Here is a 22,980-nt window from a genome sequence, read left to right as displayed (position 1 = left end):
TGTCCCTTTGTTGAGGACAGACCATGCCATTCTCAGACTGCTGCACAAATTTTATGTGCCTAACTGACTTATCTATGGCTGCTGCCTCCTTCCCTCCATTTCTAGGTTTGTTTTGCTTTCTCTTAAAAAGACACAAGTAATTGTTCTTGTTTATTCTCACTTTTTGCTTCCTGAGGTTTATAAATGTCTTTAAAAGAGGGTTGGTACCTAAAGTAGGATTTGTTACAAACAATTCTATAATTTAAAACTGATTTTCAGTAATTATATTCTATAATCTTTTCACAAAAATTTGATTGCCAAGTGTTACTTATATATAAATGAATACCACTAAGTTTATGCTAATGTAGTGACAACCTAGATGAAAGGTAATTTTAAAACCTGAAGAGAACTAAGTTGCAAAGAACTAAGGGTAAAGATTACTAGAGGAGGCTCAATCCATGCCAATCTCAATATTTGTTTTAAAATATAAAGAAGTAATTAACTCATTTATGAATCTTGAACCTTAGTTCAATGGATGATGAACAGTGTTGGAAAAAATTCGTTCTGAGTGGATGCCCCAAGGAATATGTTTATAGAAAACCTTGTTTGACATCTCCAGGCCACAGGCCATGCCCCTCAGCACACATGAACCTCTTAGCAAAGTCCCACTGCAAACACAAGATGCTTTCATATACATTAAAATGAGTCATGGAATAATATAACTTGATACATTTCCCACACAATTTTGTTTTCTTCACTAGATGCTTTCTTATAAAAAGCAAATAATTTTTGACATTTTGAAGTCTCAGTTAATTTAATTTATTCATGGCCTGTGTATAGGGCTACAGGACACAGCTGTGTCTAAACCAAGCAGAAACTGTTTCATAAAAATAGCAATGGGGAGCTGTGTCTAGAACAAGGGTAAAAGAGGAAGGAAACTGGGTATCTCTTGAGAGGATAGAGTAAATGGGAAATATCAGCATAATTAATTTAAATCTCAACAAGTGTAATCTAGGAGTTTGGAGTTTGCAGTCTAATGTTTGTTGAGGAATGTTATTAAAAGAAAAGCAACACTACTGTGGAGCTTTAAATGTGTGAATTAAAATAACTTTAGATGATTTCATGCACCCTGATATTCTACTAACTGGCCCATTTTGAACATCTTTAGATAGCCAAAGGAAGGCCTAAAGGAATTATACAAAATTATGTTTCTTCTGAGACTTGAAATAGCAATTATATCTTCAGTTTGGTATTATTGTCAAGGATATGTACTTATATCCCTATTATTAAGAAACTTGCTAGACTAAGTGGATTATCTTTGAAAAAATAGCCCAAGACCTTTCAAGAGAGTCTCAGACCTGATGAAGCCAGGCCTGGTGAGTCATGTGACTGTACAGATGAGCCAGTGCAGCCAGTGCTCTGCCCGCCTTGGCAACAACTGCAAACGTGCACTCCCACATTTGCTAAGGGTCTCAGTGTCACTCGTTTTTCTGCATTGCCTTTGCACTTAGCTCAAAGGGCTTTATATCGAGTCGACCTGTAGTATCCAAAGAGGTACGTCTCTCTCTCTCTTTCTGTTTTCTAAATCAGGGGAGCTTACAGCGGCATAACTCCTCCCATTTACTGATGCTTGTCTCAGTTCCTCTACGCTATGTCCAGTTCTTTTTAAACATTCTGTCTTCATTTTCTCTAGTGGCTGAGTCTTCACAGAGATGACTACTAAGTGCTGGGAAATAATGTGTGGATTTATTTTGATTGCTTTTCTTCCAACATGTGGAATTATTACAACTGAGTATTCTTCTCCAGATTTATCTTCCTTCAACTTACTTTTGCCATCTATCATTTTCTCAGCATGCTTTTCTGTTTTTTTGGTGATTCTATCAACGGCCACATCTCCAAAGATACCCATATATGAACTTGTCGAGGTTGCCCTATCCAGTGGAACTTTTGAAACTCCATCAACAATTAAACTGGCCACCTTAGGAAAGACTGTGTTTGTATCTTTTAGGTCATAAAGTTCTTTTTTTGATTCTTCACCACGTAAAATGGTTGTAAATGAAGATCCATAATTTCCTTCATAATGAAGCCAGCTATTTTACTGAGAAATGACCCTCCTTTTTTTGCTTGCATCTTTCTGTACTTCAGCTTGGAATTCAGGTTTAGTCAAAATATTGTTACATATGGAGTCAACCAAATTCTCAAGGACTTCTAACTGCATGCTTTCTGCGTTCTCCTCTGTGGTGGCAAGTTGGATCTCATGTTCAAAAATTTCTTTTATAATTTCATCAGTCATTGCTGAAGCTGCAGCTGCAGAATCATCATCTGGAGTCAGTTCTTCCTCTGTTGGTTTATTTTCAGTGTCAGCTGGAGGAAAAATACGCACCAGGAGCTTGTAAATCATATCTTCTAAAAGAGAACTAGGTAACACAGTAATACAGGATGGCAAGGTGCTACCGTCACTCAAGATGCCGCTGAGGACGTTTCTGATGATGTTGTCAGCTCGAAGGGAAGAACAGGAAGAGGACCCTAATTCTCCTGAAACTAATGACTTCACCTGATAATCATAAATTTCTTCCAATAGAAAATGATATATTTTTCTTCCTACACAGGTAGTGTCACTTTGTATAGCCCTATTCACGTGAACTAAAGATTTATATTCGTCCAATAATTTTTCATAAATCAAGTCAACAGTTTCTTGAACCATTTCTTTATATTCCTCTGAAAAGAAGATTTTCTTTTCTAAGCTATCTGCAACTAAAATCTCTGATGTGGTAAATTCTAGAATGATAGATTTTACTAATGTTGTAACAATGCCAGCCATTTGGGCTTTTGCTATGTCTGGGTTTTCAACAGCCAAGACATTATGTGGGAATGCATGAAGAATTTTGCATAAAAGCTCAGAAATAACTTCCTCCCAAAAGACAGCTGAGTTCACAATGAAAGACAATCTTTTTTGTTTAGGATGTATGGCTTTCTGTTTGTAAATGTGATCAACTGAAGCTGAAAGAGGATGTTTATCACTAGATGAAAATGACTGTAGATGATGGTTAAAGATTTATTATAAGACTTGCTATTTTTGGAACAGGTATGTTACGCCTTTTTTGTCTTCTGTGAGAGACTTGTATACTTTTGAATGAGAAAGATCAGCATAAATAGAATCAATCATAGATTGTATATTTTTTTCTGAAATCATATTTTGTTTTTCATTTCCATGTTTAGTGATACATATTGCATTTTTTGAAATTATTAACATGATCTCATTTATGGGTTTTATGGCTGTCTTACTTAAGCCTGATCGGGAAGTATCTGGATGTTCTACAGTGGATGTCAGCAGATTAATCTTAGATACAAGTTGAGTGACTATTTTTTCCAAATGACTTTGTGATAACATAGTAGTATATATTGTTGAAGCCTGTCTTTTGAATCTTGACTTACTAATATTACATTGGACTCTGTGTATCAAAACATTTTCACTGAGTTTGGAATGGGACTTAAAAGGCAGATTTGCTATAAGATCTGGACGAATTTGGAAATCAAAAATTTCAGTCAGGATGATTTTAGTTATCCGAGCAGCCAATGTCCTTATATCATTCAGAAAATCTTTATGAGGCATGATTTCCATTTCATATTCTTCTAAAACTCTACTATATACTGCATCAATAATATTTTTTACTATGTCTCTCTGCATTGGAGGCAAACACAACTGTTCCTCAGCATTTTCTATAACACTAACCTGATCTTTTGAGAATTTCTCTGTTATCAAATGTATGAGTTTTTCAGCGTTATCAAACAGTTCATCTTCTGAATTTGTCATTTGTACAATACCAACCACCCTGTGGAATATTTTGGTTAAAACTCCAGATACCACATCCTCCAAAAAAGTTGAGGAGTAAACACTGGCATAAAATGACTCCTGTCTCTTATAATCAAGATGCCGTGTAGGATGAGGAAGATGAATTGACATTCAAAAATGGCTGAAGATGTTGTTCGCAAACATATTTAATGATGAAACCTGCTGTTCTATCAATAAGAACATCATTGTTGTTTTTAATATTTTGCTTCACCAATTCTTGAGACTCAGAGTTTTGTAAAATATTTTTGAATACTGAATCAACAAGATTTTGAACATCATCTTCTGAATAAACAAACTTGGTTTCTTTTTCATCTTTTGAAAATCAAATTTCATGTTGGGAAATCTTCATCCTAATATCACTGATTAGGTTGGAAGCAATTTCATTAAAATTCACTTTTGACTTATCTTTTGGAGATCAAGGAAAGAATCTTGATAATAGTACTCTGATCATATCTTCTAAGAATGTATATGGCAGTAAGGTGTTATATGGAAGTAAGCTCTGGTCTGACCTGGTAGATTGACTTATGTTACTAAGGACATCTTGAACAATGTTCTCAGCCATCAAGATGGAATAAGATGAAGTTGACAGATCACCAGCAAACAACAGATGAAGAAGGTAGTTTGAAATAGTTGTTACAATTAAATTAGTAATATTTCTCACAAAAATATCACTATTTTCACTCTCTTCATGAGTGTTAGGGTCTAGTCCCTACTGGTTCAACACATTTCTGTAAACTGAGGTGACAAGTTCATCTAAAATATCTGTATCTATACAGGGCAAAGACTTCTTGTCATCACATAAATTGTGAATTTTACCTGTTTCAAAATACTTGTTCACAGAGTTTACTATTTTTTGTGTCATGGTTTCCAGCTCAAATTCAGTGCTCGGCCTAGGGCTAAAAATCTTTGATAAAAGTTTGGTAACCATCTCCCTTACAAATAAATAGATCAGGGCAAATACAAATGGTGGCTTCTGGGGCCTGTATGATTCTAGGACTTCATCAAGAACCTGTTCAACCGTATTAGATACAGCATCTGGTGGAGTCCCTGGACAAGGTAAAACCTCTCCATGCAAAAATGGATGAAGATGCCATTCAATAATTTCTTGGATAATAAAACTGGCTATGCGATCAACCATAATTGGGCTTTGGCCAACTATACTTTCCTGTACTGAAACAGAGTCAGACATCTGTAAAATATTGCCATACACAGAGTCCACCATCTTTTGGAGGTTCTTTCCTGAACAGAGGCATTGATTTTCATAGCTAGTAAACCAGATTTTATGTTTTGAAATGGCCGACATAACCTTATTTATGATACAGGTGGACATCTCATTAAAATCTGAAATCATTCCGTATGTTTTTTCCAAAGGGGAAGATTTAATAGATGGAGGAATGAGCTGAAGTAAAAGTCTTCTGATCACATTTTTAAGAAGGAGTGTGGTAACATGGTCCTATAGCTTTTTGAAGACCTGGTTTGGAAAGTAAGATTTCTTAGATTGCTTTGAAGCTTCTGCAGTATAACTTCAGCTTCGAGAGGGTAACATGAATGAGTTCTGAGGTTTCCCTTGAGGGAAGATGGGAGTTGGTAGTCTGAAATCTCTAATATACCATTTGTTACTTGCTCAGCTATTGCAGCATTTTCATATACCAGGTTGTTACCACGGGTCACTTTCAATTCATATTGCTGTAAAGCATTGTAATAAACTGAGTCAACAATCTTCCTGACCATTTCTTTAAGGATGGGTGGAAAATACAGCCTTTCTTCAGTATTCCTCAGAACAGTGACTTGAGCATTATTAAACTCATTTACTACGTGGTTGACGAACAATGTATTCATCTCACTGAGCTGGGCCTTGGTGATGTTTGCCTTTTTTTTCCACAGGGACGTAGAGAAATGAAAAAACAACTCTGATATTATTTCCTCCAAAAATGTGGCTGGATAAACACCTGTGTTCACATCTCTTTGATATATGTTACGAATGACTACTGTATCCAATTCCTTTGTTTTCTGTCTGTTAAGAGGTGACCAAGAAGAGGATTTTACTGTACACTGCTCACCAAATGATGACTGTATTTGGGAGCTAGCCACATGGGGATTATTCCGGGATTCTGTCAAAGAAGTGCTGCCATAACTTGCCAATTCTGAAGAGCTCTTACCCTGTCCTAACTCCATGAGTTTTGGCCCTTTTGCCTTTGGAACATTAGATTGTATTTCTCTTGTTCTATGGTTCTCATATTTGTTTTCAAACAATGGATTTTCAGGAGCTTCTTGTGAACTCTAAGATAATTTATCCATCAATGATTTCACCAAGCTGTGAGAAATAATAGTAAGTATACAATCTGATGACAATAAATCTTGGTCCATTTCTATCACGTTTTCCAAAAGATTTGACATGCAATCTCCTTGAAGATTTTTGCAGTCCACTGATCTCTCACAATTACCAAGCTCTCCATCTTCTACCCTTTGAAGAGTTTTTAAAAGATGATGTACTTCTGCTGATATTTCATTAGAAAGACCATCATCAAGAAGGACAGTGCCTGTGCATTTTTCCAGAAGGGTCCTAATGAGTTTCTCACATACAACATTGAGAAGAAAGACTGATTTGGGGGAGAGCCCTTGGTTATTTCTAAAGAGTCTATTACTTTGTTGATTGTTTGAAGAAGAGGAACATCGTCTTGCTATTTTACCAGAGTCCACAGCTCCACCTGGGAATTCATCTGGCAAAAATAAATCTATAATAATATTAAATACTTTATTGACTACTTCTTTGGATTGATGAGTTTTTAGGCTGCCAATAAGGCTGTCTAACTGAGATGTCATATAATTTAACTTCTCTTTTTGAACCACTTGACCAGTTTGGTAAGTTGATGATTTCCAACCTCTGGAGCATGTATGTTGGTCCATGGTATTGGTTTTATTGCAAATAGACCCACTACTGCTTCCAAGCAGGGAACATGATTTGTTTCTTCCATTGTTTTTAAAGTGATGATTTATTCCTATTTCTTCAGACAGTACTTGAATCACTCCTGTTAAGAAATCCTGAAAAAAATCATCAAAGTTGACAGAAGTTATTCCTGGACAATAAATGTATTTTGTTTTTATTGACACCATTTGCTGTCCAATGTCTGCCTCTATAATGTTACTGTTAGAAAGAATTTTAATAATGATTTCATAAATACTTAAAGCAAGTTCTCCAACAGATATTGATCTGTTCTCAAATACTTGAGAATGAATCAAAATAATCTTGTTAAATGCTGCACTTTGGATTTCCCATACTTTGTCTTTTTCTCTACCTTCTTTGCTATCATCAGAAATGCTGGAAGTTAAATAGCAAATGACTGACTCAGTGTGATGATTGCAGAAATGGTTAATTGAAGAATTACTGTACATGCTTCTTAAAGGCTGTCTTGATTCACAGTTTTTACTTGACAGTGTAGAAACAAGAGATACCTTCTCTGCAGTAAAAACCAAAAACAGAAAACATTGCCATTTTTAGTACACATTAAAGGAATATTGGAAATTCCACATGTGGTAATTATACATGTTGGTAATTACCTATTTAGGTGTATTTTACCTCTGGAGTACCGCACTATAAGGAAAGAAAAGCCTAATGAAGAAATTGTGTTTTTCTCAAATATTTATTTCTCATGCTGTGGAATCTTAATTTTACCCAATAAGTTTAGAAAATAACATCAAAACTCAAACCTCTAAGCCATATGTTGGTATTTGTCATATATAGTTATGGGCTCTAAGATAGAAATTCTAGAGCAGAGAAATATTTTACAGGTTTAGTGAAACCGTTTATTTCTCCAGTGATGCTGAACGTCTCAGATAAATATTTTATAATATTTAAAGTTATCTTTTGTTTTACTTTAAGGATGCTAAGGAGTTTGTTGCAATGTCATCTTGACTAAAATAAAGGTTACAAGTCCAAAATTGTTAGTAATAGATTATGAAGGCAGAAATATGCCTATGATCTTTGAAAACCCTGGAATCCATGCCTGACATTCAAGCAAAATCCCTTGCTTTAAAGTTGTCTCATTTTTCCCCTCATCTACAGATATGGAAAAGCAAACAACAAAATCTTTCAATTTAAGCCATGCAAATATTTAAACTTTTGGTATTTTTTTTTAGCATCCTGGGAGATTGCAAAGCTGTTAAATAGTCATCTCACTTTCAAGGCTATTTTCATTAAAAAAAAAAAAAAAAAAGCACCTGAAAATGCATATATGCATATTCTTGGACAGGAGATCTTTTAAACATGTCTTTTAGTATTTTCTCTGAATCACATCAACTTTTTAATTTAAAAATTTTTATTGGTACCTTTGCAGTACATAATTACTACATCTATCATGGGAAGTCAGTAAAAGTACATAACACATCTTAATGGTTATCTCTTGCTTACCTCTAGTTTTGAAGTTCTTCAAATATGTGATCACAGATGTGGTAACATGCACTGCTACCAGACGAATTTCATTTGGACCCAGTTCATGATCAGCAAACGCAGTGACTTCAACTTCTTTGCAAGTCTCTATTGACTTAATCTTTGGAGTCTTGTTTTGCCATTTTTGCAATAAAGAAAAATCTCCCCCACAAGCTTCAGCGATTTCATTTTCTTCAGGCCCACACCTGATTCTTTTAGCCCATTTACTAAGTAAACTATTTTTGTTTGTCCTGTAGATATTTCAGATAAATAGTTTGTCTTTGACATAAAAGACGGTTTCATTGCTTCCATGCTTTTATTAGTGTGTGGTTGATTTGGAAAACCATAGCTCAACAGCACAGTATTGACAATATTTTCTACAGCTAAACATATTCTGAGTGGAGAAACCGTTGTCTGAATTCGGTCTGCCTCAACAACTGCTTTTAGGGTCCCAAAGTGAAATACTCTTGGATTTTCACTTTTTCCCAATGGATAGTTTGTAAGCAGAGGTAATGAACTGTTTTTTTCCTTCTCTTTGTGTCCCAGCAATATTTCATTTGATAGAGTTAATTGTGAAAAGTTAAGATTCTTCTCTGAGGAAAAATTAATTTCCTTTACAGATATTTTATTATGTAAAATCTTTAAGATACTGTCTATAATTTCACTCACAATTACATTTTTTTGGAATAAAATATTGTTTGGATATGGATGCATCTTTTGGATTTCTAAGTCTAAGTCATTTTTAATAAACTTCAAAGTAGCACTGGCAATGATATCAGCATACTCCTTCAGGCTAGCTTGTGATAAATGAATTATGGCTCCAAGTTTTTCTCTGTAACTGGCAAAAGTGGGTTCTGTGAGCTCTTGGCTGAGAATGGTTTTAGTTGTTGATCTTCTTGGGACACTCACCTCTAGTTACTCTTGGCTTGATTCATGAAAAACACTGTCATCTTGTGTATAATTCTCCAATTCTGGACTAACAATTGACATTCCTTTAGGCTGAAAAGTGAGAGTAATAAGTGAATCTACTCTTTCTGCGGCAAAAGTTTGCAGCTGATCAAAAAGTTTTAATGATGAAGTCAGCACTTTCCTGACATGCTTCAGGAACAGAGCTCTTGGTGTCCTCTTTCTCCTCTAAAGCTGTGTGATCATCATTGCCGTATGCTTGTTTCTTATTGCTTGAATATGAAAACCACTCCGGTCTTCCTTCATTATTTGACTCCATAAAAAGAGATGCTTGATATTCTGCTTTTGGAAAGATATCACAGAAGGTTGATCTTGCAAAAATGGGATCCTTCACATCTATGCCAAGCATGGCAGCAGAAGTGATACCATGAAGAACAATATGCACTACTTCCTTGGTTAGCAAAAGGACATCTGACTTAGGAACTGCAAGTTCAGGAGTAATCTTATTCACACCCTCAGGGAACATTTCAGAATTTGGTTCTGAACATTCACCAGCTCTGTTATCTTTCAGGGTGAGTGTGGGAAATGAGAAATTATTCTTGTGCAGGGTTTTTTCATAAATATCACATAAGACACCTTCAATGGTACCTTGTATTTGAAACTGAAGTTTTTTTCTATACTCAGTCTTATTGAACATCTTTTCAATAATGCAGTCAGGCTGAGCAGAGTCATTCTCTTCCTCACAGCTGTTGTTACATCTGTTTTTGCACGATATAATATCTAGCATTGTGTTAACAACTTGACTTGTAATACTTTCAGAAACCACAATGTTATGAATCAAGAAAGGACTTTCCCTTTCTTTATCTAACTCATGTTTGATCCTCTGTAAAATTTTTCTAGCCACTTCTTTTGCATAAATATTTAGTTTAGGCAAAGAGATTTGGCAGGATGAATTGGTCTTATGATCCACTAAGCAACACAAAGATTGCATGTCAGAATATGAATCTTCAGCTGGTAGTGCTCTGCTCAGTGAATGATCTTGCTGAGTAGACAAAACCTCTGGGACTGTGAAGTTGACTTGGGAACAAAACAGAGATTTTATTTTGGAAGTAGCAAAAATTTCCAAGTTTTGAAATACTGCCTGTACAATATCTTCAGTCATCTTTACCTTGGTCTGTTTGTCAATATTGAATCTGTGCTGAAAAGTGCAAAGATTTCTGTCCAATGTAGGACCAGAGTTCCCTCCATAGGTATGTTCACAACAGGAAACAGGTGCTGAAAATGTGATGTTTTTAACATCTGTTTTCACTTACATTTTCTTCTGTTATGGCAGCTGCATAAAGCTTGTAAAATACAATTCTAACAATATCATTTGCCACTATAATCACATCTGTTTCAGACACTAAAGGACCCATCATTTTATCTGGAAATTGAACCGATGTTTGAGTAGTTGACTCATGAACATTGTGCGGCTCGCCACCAAAATGAGTGTGGGAGAGAGAAAGCACATTTAACTGATTGATCAAATTACTTTGAAAAATTTCATTCAAAATATTTCTTATAATGGGAATGACTGGAGATTTAAATGATTCTTTGAGTTTCATTTCAATTTCATGTAAGCTTGTTTCTAGAACCCTTTCTTTAGGAGAAGAGAATTTAGCTTCCTGTCTCAGTGATGTTCTCTCTCTAGTGAATTTTTTCTCTGTATGCATATCATCTTCTAGAAATGAATCTGATTCAGCTTCTCCAGGAAGAAAATTTCCATAAGTTGGTTGGTATCGGTAGGTTCTGATGCCTCTGTCTTCTGATTCAGTTTCAATTAGACATATCTGAGGATACTGCATCTAAAATTAGATTGACTATGTCCGTAAACATTTGTGTCTCAGGTGATGGCTCTTTTACATTTTTCCTCAAATCATCTGTGCTCACGTTTAATTCTGTCTGAATGGCTTTCAAAATAGCACTTGATACCTTCTTTGCATGTATAAAACAGACTCTAATGGTTCTTTGTGGATATCTGAGAGAAGACTGTTACCGTCACTTTCCCTGTCTATCCTATTGTCTATTTTATTACCACCACTAATATCACCTTGAATTTCTAAATTTCCATTGGCAAACCCTTCCAGTTTAGTAAAAACCATATTAAGAATATCCGAGGCAACAGCTTTCAGGGTATTTTGGTGAGTTTCTTTTGAGCTCTCTGATTTGGAAGACAAAGAAGAAATACTTTTTGCCTTGCTTTTAGTCACCTCTTTAGTATCATTCTGTATCTTTCTGGAGATGATGCTGGATATCATGTTGGTGCATTTGGCAATTTCCTCAATAATTGAAACAAACGATAGCTTGTCAATATCAAAAGATTCTGAGACAGCTGTAAGTCCAGGACTTTACAAAACTGGTATCCACCTCAATACTACATAATTTTTCCAGGATATATTCTAAAATTGTTTTGGAAATGACCTGAATATTAGACTTCTGTGCAGCAGCCTTTTGTTGATCTTTGTATTCTCTCTGTTTTGCCAGCTACAAGATGTCTGAGAATCTGAAGGAGTACCTATCAGTTTGCTTAACATTTCATGTACTGTTTCCCCAATCCTATCTAATACCTGCAAACTGTCATTTTCTTTGAGATCTTTTCTGTTTGCGGCACTGTGGATAGTAGAAGGAGTAGCCAAATATTTACAAAACATTTTTTTGTCCTGTCTACTTAGCAAAATGTTTTGTTTGTCAGTACTGTCATATCCCAATGAAGCTGTAGACCCTGGTTTATCTGAAGGGAGTGAAATATTCTTTTGATTTTCATTTTCACTTAGTAACATTGCACAAATCCAAGTTAATAATGGGCTTTCCAAATTGGAATCTCTCATAACAAATCTCGATGACAATTTCTTACCAATATAAGTAAAAAGCCCTTTACTTGTAAGGGATTTGTTATGGTCTAGCTTCCTGAGAATTACATTTTTCTTATTGACTTCCAGTTCATTCTGGATAGCATGTAGAACAATATTTACTACTTTAGTTGTATAAGTATTAAGTTGAGATTTCAGTGAAGATCACTTGGCAGATGAAGGTTTGAATTCTGCTTGCAATTTTGGACAAACAAGTAACTTCAGCCTTTTAAAAATTGCATTAGTGATTTTATCAACAATTTTATCTACACATTTAGGTTTCCTTTCTCCGGATCTTAACCAGGAAGGCTTTGCGGAATCTACATCAAGTGAAGATAAGTATTTCATTTTCCTGTCACTATCAAACCATATTTTTAGTGGCTTTTTATCTGGTGCTTCTTTGCCTATATGGGTAATGTCAGAATTATCTAGAAAAGTTTGATGAACCGATGATGGAGCAGAACTTTTCGTGGTTTTGGACAAGCAGTTTGATGCCTTAAAAAGTATATTTAACACAGACTCTGTTATTCCTTGGGCCACTGCACTTATTTCAGACCCAGAGAACATCTGATCCATCCATTCTTGATCTGAGAGTCCTTGAGATGCTTCTGAAACAAGAATGGAAGATTCTTTGCCAATTTTGCTACCTAGGTGACCAGGAGAAACAGAAGATATATCCTTGAGCATTTCCGTTAAAATGTGTTTAACTGTGTTCTCTGAAGCCTTTCTTATTTGATGCTTTTGATCTTGGCTAAAAATTGAAACGTCTTTATTTAGGCAGTGTTTTCCCTTTAAAATGTCTTCATTGATAAGTGGTGGTAGCTCAGTCTTTAACTTCCAATCATGAAATGCAGTGTTGCTGTGAGAAGTAGGCTTGGCTGGTGATCTAATATTTCTTTTGTATTCTAAAGAAGTGTTTCTTTTTGTGAACCAGTGATTAGATGTTGGTTCACATGATTTTGCTTTTTCTTCTTTGAGGGCTGAATCAATCACATTTTTCATGATTGTTGTTTATTTCTTCACTATCATCTTCAGAGTAAAGGACCATGCCTGGAACATTAACACGTGGGAGTGGTCTTTTACACTGAGCACCATTAGACACTGCAGTGCCAGTGAGCCTACACTTTTCTTTAGTGTCAGAAAGATTTTTTTGTCTATATTGGTTTCTTTTTTGAACACTTGGTTTTACTGGCTCCTGGTGAAGATGAGTGAAGATATCATTAAGTAGCTGAAGTAATATTATTTTTTGTTCAGATCCAATAAGTCTCTCATAAAGTTTGGTGTGTGTGTAACTTAATATTATGCTGATTGCCTCCTCTATGTAATCAACTAAAGAGGACTGTGAAAAAATGACATTAAATTTTGAATTTCTTCATCCACAATTAAATTAGCTGTCTCATGTTCAGGAGTAGATTTGTTTTTGCTAGCTCTTTGAAGGATGGTATATGTTGGGTCTGTCCTTTGTTGCAGATGGGAATGTTTAGTTATGTCTTTAAGAGGAAGTTCATTTTGCTTGAGTGGTACAGGTGTCATCAGCTTTTCTAAAATGCCATGCACCATATCTTCTGCGATATAACACATAGGTTCCAAAGTACAAGGCAGTGAATCTTCTGAAGGTTTTCTGTTTGATGATGTGAAATATTCCCCACTAGCTGTTAAACTTGATTTAATGTCTACTGACAAATTTTCTTGTGAAAAGACCTCAACACATTTTTTCTCGACTGCAGACTCTAGTTTCTCAAACACATTTTCTACAATGTCTGAAGCTAGTGAGCAGATATCAACATTGGAGACCAAGTCTTCTTTTTCAGGCTCACCATGGTCAACAAAAACTTCAGCAGTAACAGAAGAAATAGAGGGAATGGCCTGGGTTAAATCAGACATTGTTTCTTGAAAAATGCTCTCCAAAATCAATTTAGTTTCCCCTTTCAAGTGGCACTTAAAGTTAACAAAAATACTCTTTTAAATTCTTCAACTCATCCATGGCTTTATCTTTTTTTATCACAAGGCAATGGATGCACTAAGGCATCTGTTTGTGTGGTAGCATCCTTAGATTTCTTTGAACCTGTTGGCAAAGGTGCTAAAAGTTGACTATTGGACTGACAACTTCGGAGTTTGGGGTATGAATATACCAAACTGGCCTTGTTATAGTTGAGCTCCGAAGTTGCAGTTTGTTCTTTCCTGTGATGTGTTTTACCCATAACTGCTCTTTCCACCTGGGCAGAAGGAGGTTTTAAAGGTGGGGTTGGTTTCCTTGCTGACCCATTAACAGCAAACGTGCAAGTCTCTGCCTGAAATGTTTTAGTTGTTGCAGGTGTGTGGCTTCCATATGTAAACTCTTCACCGCATGTGCTGCGAAATCTTGAACCATCCGAAGAAAGGGTGGAGCTGTCAGACACTGGGTGGGAAGAATTTTGCAACCTTTCTTCATACCTTGTGATGGCTGGGTATAGTATACTAGTCACAGTAGCCACTACACAAGTCGATATATTCTGAATTATGCTATTTAGTTCGTCAGAAGTTACCTGCAAAGGAGACAGGGATAAAAACAATTATGTAATGCTATCCTTTATATTTTGTGGACTGACAGTAATATTTAATTTTTATAGGAAACAGTGCATAGCTGGAATAACATTATAGTTTGTGAAGAAAAAATATTACAATCTATTTACAACTGTAGAAGAATTTTAAATTGTTTTTATTTCACACTACATAGAAATACTTATGTATATAATTTTTACTCAGTCACATTCTTTCAGAAGGTTTTATTTCTTTAATTTTTCTAGTTCATTGCTGAGATAAATGAGTTTTTGGTAGGGAAAAAAAAGGAGAAAACACCAAGTTACCATCTCAGCACATGTCAGGCAAATATCTCGGCAAAGAATGTGATAGTCATACACACCAAATTATTATTAAGGCACACCAAAGTATTTCTAACAGGGGTGCTCGGAATCTGTGTGTTTTCAGAGGCGTCTATCTGAGCGTGGACAGGAAGATGGAAAATAAGCCTTCTCATCCATATTCGCTACTGCAAGGGCGAGTCTGATCTGTGCGTGTGCTGAGAACCACTTGTTAGAGAGGTCACAGGCTTTGCACCCACCAGGAAGAGCAGTGCAACCTGTTCAACATCAGAAAGAAGAATAAGAGATGATCCTATGGAGGAACAAATTAATGGAGATGGAAAATAAGGAGCAAGCTAGAACCAGTTTGCAAAGAGCCAATGTTTAGCTGGGGTAGAAAAGTTAGAGTGGTGCCCGGTTTGAACCATAAGCAAAGGGCCAGAAACCAGATTTGTATAATAATCTCCCTCGTGGTCAGTGTGGTTGTAATTGATGTACACAGGATGAGGCATAGGGAAAGAATACACCTATGGGATTCAAAAACATATAGTTACTGACTGCATACATACCCTGGGCTTGCATATGCCATCTTATTTATAATACACCAGTAGTCTGTTTGTAAATTATTATAATTCTTAAAACATATATGCTTCAAACACAAATAACGGCAACAGAGTTGGAAAGCTAGCATGTGAGCAGGACACTATAAGATTATGCAAATGGGGCTGTTCCCACCCATAGTATTGTCTAAATTAGTCTGAAATTATTCATGTTTTGGGGTAAAATCAAAGAAAGTAAACCCCTATGTAGCGAGTTTGGGGGTATTAACACAAGAAACGCCATTTTGTTTGGCTCTAGTCTCTGAAATTCCTACTAGATTTTTTTCATTAATCTTACAGACAGTGGCTAGTGGTTTGAAAATATTTTGGGGTGACAGATTACTTTATAAAACACTTATCTTGCATTAATGTGCCATAAATCAGTATTTCTCAGTATGTCCAATAATAAAACCTAAATTTTAACAGAGAAGATAATGGTTGCAAATCAACTACAACATAGTTTTGGATGTAGTGAAACAACGTAAATGGAATTACATTTTTCAAAGTTTCTCATTATGATATTAAACTAAGAAGTTTCCCTTGAATGGAAAGCTTTGTGTGTGTTGACTGCTCCATGGACTTAGTGGGTGTGTGTAGGAAATAATGTGTCCAAAATGCAGCTCCACACTGCTCCTTTTGTTTCCTGACGGATCTATCTAGACTCTTTACGCTAGGGCACCAACTACCTTTTAATAGCAACTTTAGACCATAACGAAATAGGAGACTAAACTGAAAGTAAACATCAAGAGGATAAAAGGCAAAGGACTGGCAAATTTCACTGCATGACTCTCAGGTGTCTAGTTTACAACTGTTTTTCTACTATAACAGTATAAAAAGTATAATTAATATGCTGCTTTATCAGTGGATTTTAGGATACGTACTTTCGCTGGCACACAATTTTGTAGAAGAGTCTGTTGTCTGTAAAGAAAGTTTGTTCATTTAGTTAGTAGTTAGGGTGAATAATTTACGAAAAAGTTTCCAAAATTTTAGTCATCTAGTCAGTTTCTTTTATATCAGAGAATATCTCTACAGAAAATTTTTTTTAAATGTGGTAGAACTGTGTGGTCTTAAATGGTAATCTTGCTCCCCCCTCTCATGTTGAGAAAAATAAATACAAACATCACTAAAATAGATTGTCACCAAAGGTTGAGGAATGAAAATCACCTGGGCTTAAAAATATATCTTCCAAGTGTCTAAAGCTTCACTAGAAATTATTGTTTTGTTTTGTTTTGTTTTGTTTTGTTTTTGGTACCGGGGATTGAACTCGGGACCTTGCACTTGTGAGGCAGGCTCCAGAACCACTGAGCTAAATCCCTGGCCCTAGAGATTATTATTTTGGATTACACTGTGTATACCTTGTAGGAAGGGGATTATTGATTAGATCATTAATTTTATATGCTAAACTCTTTCACCATCCTTAAGAAGCCAATAATCCCAAAACGCATGAAGATGGTAAATCAGCTTTAAAGAGAAGAAAGCAAAGCATTCAACTCATGGGAAGCAATGTGGAAAAGAGGCATGAAGATCCTGAATGTAGGCAAAGTGAGGAGAAGGAGACAAAAAGGAGGAAGACAAACGCTGCCTGTAGCTACAAATTGAACTTAGTTCCAAGTTTTCAAAAAATGAAGTTTCCCTAATTCCAAGTAGAACTACAGGAAGAGAAGATTCCACGTAGCCATGTGCTATGAATAGGACTTGTGTGCAATTATTAAAATACTAACTCATGATTGCACACTAATTTTGAGATACTTACATATTTGAGACAATAGGGGCTGCAGCATGAGTTTGAGGTCCTATATAAGACGAAAAGAAAATTTAAATTTCTACACATCCTTGATTTACCAATTAGGTCAAGTTTAATAGGTAATTCATTTCTCTTGCTAAGCAGTAACAACATCCTCCAGTAGGTCTTTATTTTCTCTTTTGACTGACTTGTTTACAAGCCTTTAGGAATTCCCCATAGTAAAAGCCATAGGTAGGCAAAAAATACACAGGGGCCAGGGATTTAGCTCAGTGGTTCCGCTGCCTGCCTCACAAGCATAAGGTCCTGAGTTTGATCTCCAGTAGCAAAAAAACCCCAAAAAACCCCACAGTAAGGCCTGACACCCTCGTCCTCCTGCACAGGATCTCCCTGGCTAGTGTTTCATATGTATTCTGTGGTCAGGAACAGAGTTGCTTGCAATCTGCTGAATATATCACATTTGCTAGGCCCTGGGCCATCCCTTTGGCCACTTCCTTTGCAGCATTCTGCATTCTCTTTTAAGTTTTTAGTTCCCATTAAGCTTATGTGAACTACTCTTGAGAGCCATTCTTGAAATCTATCTAAATAAGTATTCTCACAAAATACTCTCAATATACTTGTAAAACTCTTCATTTTACTACAATTATGTTTAATCTTATGTATTCCCAATGATGATATGATTTCACCCCTCCATCGGCACACAAGGTGATGAGTACTCTTTTAATGATTTTGTAATTTGATATATGTGTTCACTGTAAGATAGTCAAGCCAATTATTTTATCTACCTCTTCACATAGTTACACTCCATGAGTGTGTGTGTGTGTGTTTGTGTGTGTGTGTGTGCTCAGAACACTTAAGGTCTATCTTGACACTTTCAAGTATATAATGAAATATTTTTAACTACAGTCACATTGTACAGTCACACTACTGAATACAACAGGTATAAGGATATGAGTACAAAACTTGAACAATTTTTTTTCCTGAATTTTGGTTGCCAGCATTGTTACAGACTCAATAAAAATAGCAGAAGATAAGAAAATAAATTACTTCTTATCACCTTTCATATCTCAAGTTTGATATTTTCTGAAGACTTCCCTGCTAGCTCTAGATGATCTTCCTGGGCCAAGGTAATAAGTACTTACTTGTTGAATATATGGCTCGTATATTTTTCCATAGCATTTAGCCTTTGGTCAGTCTATCATCTCTGGCTACTGAAATATTATCTACCTTTCTTTGTATATAATATAGCAAAACTCTCTTCCTGATGGTGGTAAATCTTCTGGATGTAGATGATACAGGAAGTTTTATTGCAAAAAACCCTCTATACTGGATTGGATTTGTGTGGATTTATACATGTCAATTTTTCAAACATAAAAATAAATGAAAATCTTAGGCAAATAAAATGTTTAGGAAGCAGATATATTGGGCTAGAAATCAAACTCATTTTAAAGCAATTGGTATTTCATTTCTCCTGAAGAATGTCTAATCGATAAATAAGGAGAATACATATGAAAGTCCTAGGAACGTTTTTGAATTTTGTGTGCATATATGTTTTGTGTGTGTTCAGCTTTGGAGATGAAGTAATTGAGATTTAGGACGCAGAAACTTCAGAATCTTAAGTGTGGAGCCAATGCTATTTTAAAAACAAACCAATAAAAGTCTGTGTATTCCTGAAAAACAAGGAGGAGATCCTGTCATTGCAACCACATGGATAAACTTACAAGACATTGTGGCAGGTGAAATAAGAGAAAAGTGCAGAAACACAAATATTGCATGATCTCACTTATATATGGAATATATAATGTCAAACAAAAAAAGAGAGAATGAAATGAGGTAACCAAGGAACGGGAGAAGGAGGATATGGAGAGATGTTGGTAAAGTGGAATAAAGTTTTATTTATGCAATTAGTAAGTCCTGGACAGTCAATGTACAATGTGACTGTAGTTAAAAATATTTCATTATGTACTTGAAAGTGTCAAGATAGACTTTAAGTGTTCTGAGCACACACACACACACACACACACACACATACACACTCATGGAGTGTAACTATGTGAAGTGGTAGATAAAGTAATTGGCTTGAATATCTTACAATGAATACATACATCAAATTACAAAATCGGTATATATTTTTAATTGTGCACTCAAAGTGTTTTGGGGCTGGGGAGGTACAGTATAGCAGAATACAATAGGTATAAGGATATGAATACAAAACTAAAACAATTTTTTTTCTCAGTTTTGGCTGCCAACATTGTTATAGACTCAATAAAAATAGCAGAAGATAAGAAAATAAATTATTTCTCATCATCTTTCATATCTCAAGTTTGATATTTTCTGAAGACTTCCCTGATAGCTCTAGATGATCTTCCTAGGCCTTCTGACTTCTGTGCATACTTTCTTTCTTTATTGCACTTATAGTGGAGTGTTGTGATTTTTGTCTTGACTATTTCCCTACTACACTATCACAGCTCTGTGTAAGAATGAAAACTTTCTCCTTCATACGTCCAATGTCTAGTAGTAGAAATAGTATACAATATGAGAAAAATAACTGTTAGCTGAGTGAGCTAATAGATTTCATGATTCACTCAATAATTATTCCTGATGTTTACCTGATTCATTGTGGTAACTTGGTCTTGACTTGGGCAGCCTTCCATTTATTTCCTACATAAACAAAAAACAGATCCTGAAAAAAATTGTTTTGCCAGACTTTGAAAATTGACTGTCATTTCTATATTTAAAATATAAAAATTTAAGATTTTGAAATATCTCTTAAATGTCAGTTTACAAGAAATACACACATTTTCATTATATTAGTATTATATCTGTTATTTACAGAATTCAAAAATTCATAGTTGTGTCAAAGGGTGTCCACGAGACCATCTACATATTTAATGTTTTGTGAAGATGTTGATACTCAGTGTATAGTTGTACACACATCTGCAGACTCATTATAATAAAAGGAAACACAGTAAGATGAGTAGGGAGGAAAGACAACAGGCTGAGTCTAGAGAAATCCATGCACTGACGTTTGTTCTCTTGGTCTCTGCTGTGTTTCCCCCTCAAAAATTCCTGAGAACATCAGCACTCAGCATTTCACTGAAGGCTGATCATGAAGACATCCTCTGACTGGGCACGTCCCAAAATTCCAGACCCATTGAAAGAAAGCAGGTGCTCAGCAAGAATCAGACTGCACAGTTCAGTTAAAGATAACCACTTTCCTAGGCAAGGAGAGTAAAACCATTTGCCAGTATGTTCCTGGACACCAGCCCAAGGCCAGACTCACAAGAAGGCATTTTAGAGACAGCAGTTGCAAGGCTGCCATGTTAGCTCTTTCCTGCACAATAGCATGCACTGGTAACCCAAAATGACTATCTGTGGGATGCAGATTAGTAAAGAAGTTAATAATCTCCACAGGAAGGAGAATAGGTTTTGTTTCATTTTTAAAGAAAGCTAGCTTTTGAGGGAGAGCTGCAAGGCAGAGAACATGTCCGTGTCCTTTTCATATGTAACTGCGTCTCTATTCTCAGGACTCAAACTGCTCTGAGAAGAAAATTCAGTACAATCAACTTCTCTTTTATTTTCCAGACCTCAGAGCTGAAAACAGGCCACCAGAAATATATTTTCTGACAATCACAGGCTGTGTGCAATGTTGGAAAACATTTTAATACTTACAACAAAATATTCATTTTGTTTCTCCTAATAAACTAGCTACCTCTGAACATCTGGCACTCACCTGAGATTAAGTTAATAGGGCACACATTAGGCAAAAAAGGTGAAGAGTAAAATTTAGACATAGCTTTTAAAGGAGATTTTCTTCCTTCATAAATAAAGACAGTCTTTGGAACATGTTGGGCAAGATGACAATTTCAATTGCCAATGTTCTTAAGGAATTTCTTTTTTTGATTATTAGCTTATTTAATCTGGCTTTTGACATTGGAGAATAGTAAACTACGCCCAACAAATGGTTGTCAAATGTTATTTATGATCAAATTATTATACAGAAGCACACTGTGATAACTATATTTCATTGTAGGAGTTCTGGATAATTTAATCTGTCAGTTATTATGCAGTATAGGACAAAGAAAATGATGTCACTTTCTATGGTGAGGAATTTGTTTCTTGCTGTCTTTATCAAAATGTGTTAACTCGGTAGCAGAGTGAACCAGTGGACAGTAAGCTAAAAATGGGACCAAGCATGTGGATTTGGTTCCCATATTAACAACCTGACAACCCACAGAGGCCAGCTATTTCTTTGCAGAGGCCGTGACCTGAGTCTATGATGGTAACTTTCCAATAGCAGGCAAATGTTCACTGATCAGTGCTTGAAGCAGCTGAACTCAAGAAGTCAAATTTGATTTTTCTGAAAGGTACAGATGCACATTATAAACTACAATATTATGGCTTACATTATGGCAGATTGTTCTATAGTTACCACGTTTTTATTATGGTATGACTAATTTCCAAACAACAAAGGTATTCAGTATGGTTAGTTAAAGAAAAACATTTGTAAAACCATGAATGTGTATAAGATCATCTCTCATTGATCGTTTATGTTTGGAGGAAAACAGATACTATATACCTCTTCTTTTTGATCCACAAATGAGTATGAAGTTCTGGGATGTTTTTTGGTAGGTGAATGTTGAGGTGAAATAATTGAACCTCGAGTGGACACATTTATAGCTCCTAGAGAAAAAAGAGACAGCTTTAAATAGGCTGGAAGGAGGGTGAAAGTTAATTTTTCGATGCTCTAACATTCTCCCTGCTGGGTGCCACAGTGACTAGAATTCCTACAGTCAGGAACTTTATCTATCTATCTATCTATCTACCTATCTACCTATCTATTTATTTTTGCTGTACTGGGGACAGAACTCAGGACCTTGAGCTTGCGAGGCAGGTGATGGCACCACTGAACTAAATCCCCGGCCCCAGGAACTTTTTTATTCTAAGAACAGCATGACTTTTTTGATGCTCATTTCCTACAAAAAAGTGTCAATGGTTCCCCACTGTCTTCAAAGCCAAGTTGGAAACTTAACTTCTGACCCTAATGTATGTATTCCAATAGCTTAATCTTAAGAAACTAACCATAGTCCACTGTCAAAATTAACTTTGTGTTTCATTGAGTAGCCAATGAGGGACAATTCACAACTTGTGTCTGGGGATAAATAAAGCAGTATTTTAGGAAGATTGCTTTCACAGTAAAATGCATGGTAGATTAGAAAGAGAAAGAGGTGATTGGAGAAAGGCTTCTGCAGTAGAGAAGCGACCGCAACATAAATGGAAAAGATAAGATAATTTATGGAAGTAAACAGAAGTGGCAACTTTTAGATGTAAAAATAAAAGAAAAAGGGAAAAGCAAAAATAACGTAGATTTTAAGGCAGCACTGTGGTGCCCACTGGTAATCTCAGCACTCTGGGAGGTTAAGGCAGGAGGATCACAAGTTTGAGCTCCTCCCTAGCAGTTTAGCGACTTAGCAAGACACTGTTCTTACAAGAAAAAGTAAAACACTACTGAAGATGTAGCTCATTCTGAAGGTCCTGGGTTCAATCTCCAGTACCACAAAACAAACAAAGGAAAAATATCTATTTTGTGCCTAGGTGAAAACAGGAGAGCCAGGAAAAATGACGAATTTAGCGTCCATTGAATCTGAGGTAGACCCCTACAGCTATGTCTACTGCTTCCATCTGTGCATGCTGGATATGCACAAAAGTGTTTTTTAGTTACTGACAGCATTTTAATAACTCAAAATC

At 35.8% G+C, this 22,980-nt stretch overlaps 1 protein-coding gene across 1 annotated transcript in view; it reads right to left on the bottom strand.

The window, feature by feature from the left end:
- Window positions 1-22,980, bottom strand: part of LOC101725840 (fibrous sheath-interacting protein 2-like) — a 75,051-nt gene that overhangs the window by 18,917 nt on the left and 33,154 nt on the right. Inside the window, 19 exon segments of the mRNA XM_087197485.1 lie at window positions 3,713-3,942; window positions 4,649-5,257; window positions 5,260-7,290; window positions 8,241-8,504; window positions 8,507-9,321; window positions 9,323-10,458; window positions 10,460-10,987; window positions 10,989-11,149; window positions 11,152-11,545; window positions 11,547-11,663; window positions 11,666-13,057; window positions 13,059-13,405; window positions 13,408-14,014; window positions 14,016-14,042; window positions 14,044-14,577; window positions 16,373-16,409; window positions 17,245-17,284; window positions 19,842-19,893; window positions 21,812-21,915. Of these exon segments, the coding sequence (XP_087053611.1) occupies window positions 3,713-3,942; window positions 4,649-5,257; window positions 5,260-7,290; window positions 8,241-8,504; window positions 8,507-9,321; window positions 9,323-10,458; window positions 10,460-10,987; window positions 10,989-11,149; window positions 11,152-11,545; window positions 11,547-11,663; window positions 11,666-13,057; window positions 13,059-13,405; window positions 13,408-14,014; window positions 14,016-14,042; window positions 14,044-14,577; window positions 16,373-16,409; window positions 17,245-17,284; window positions 19,842-19,893; window positions 21,812-21,915 (9,425 nt within the window).

Source organism: Heterocephalus glaber, unplaced genomic scaffold (genome assembly GCF_053883595.1).
Source record: "Heterocephalus glaber isolate CG9 unplaced genomic scaffold, H.glaber_assembly_v1.0 deba00000347, whole genome shotgun sequence".
NCBI lineage: Eukaryota > Metazoa > Chordata > Mammalia > Rodentia > Bathyergidae > Heterocephalus > Heterocephalus glaber.
Note: the sequence above shows the minus strand (reverse complement) of the source record. Positions and strands in the feature narration are given on the sequence as shown.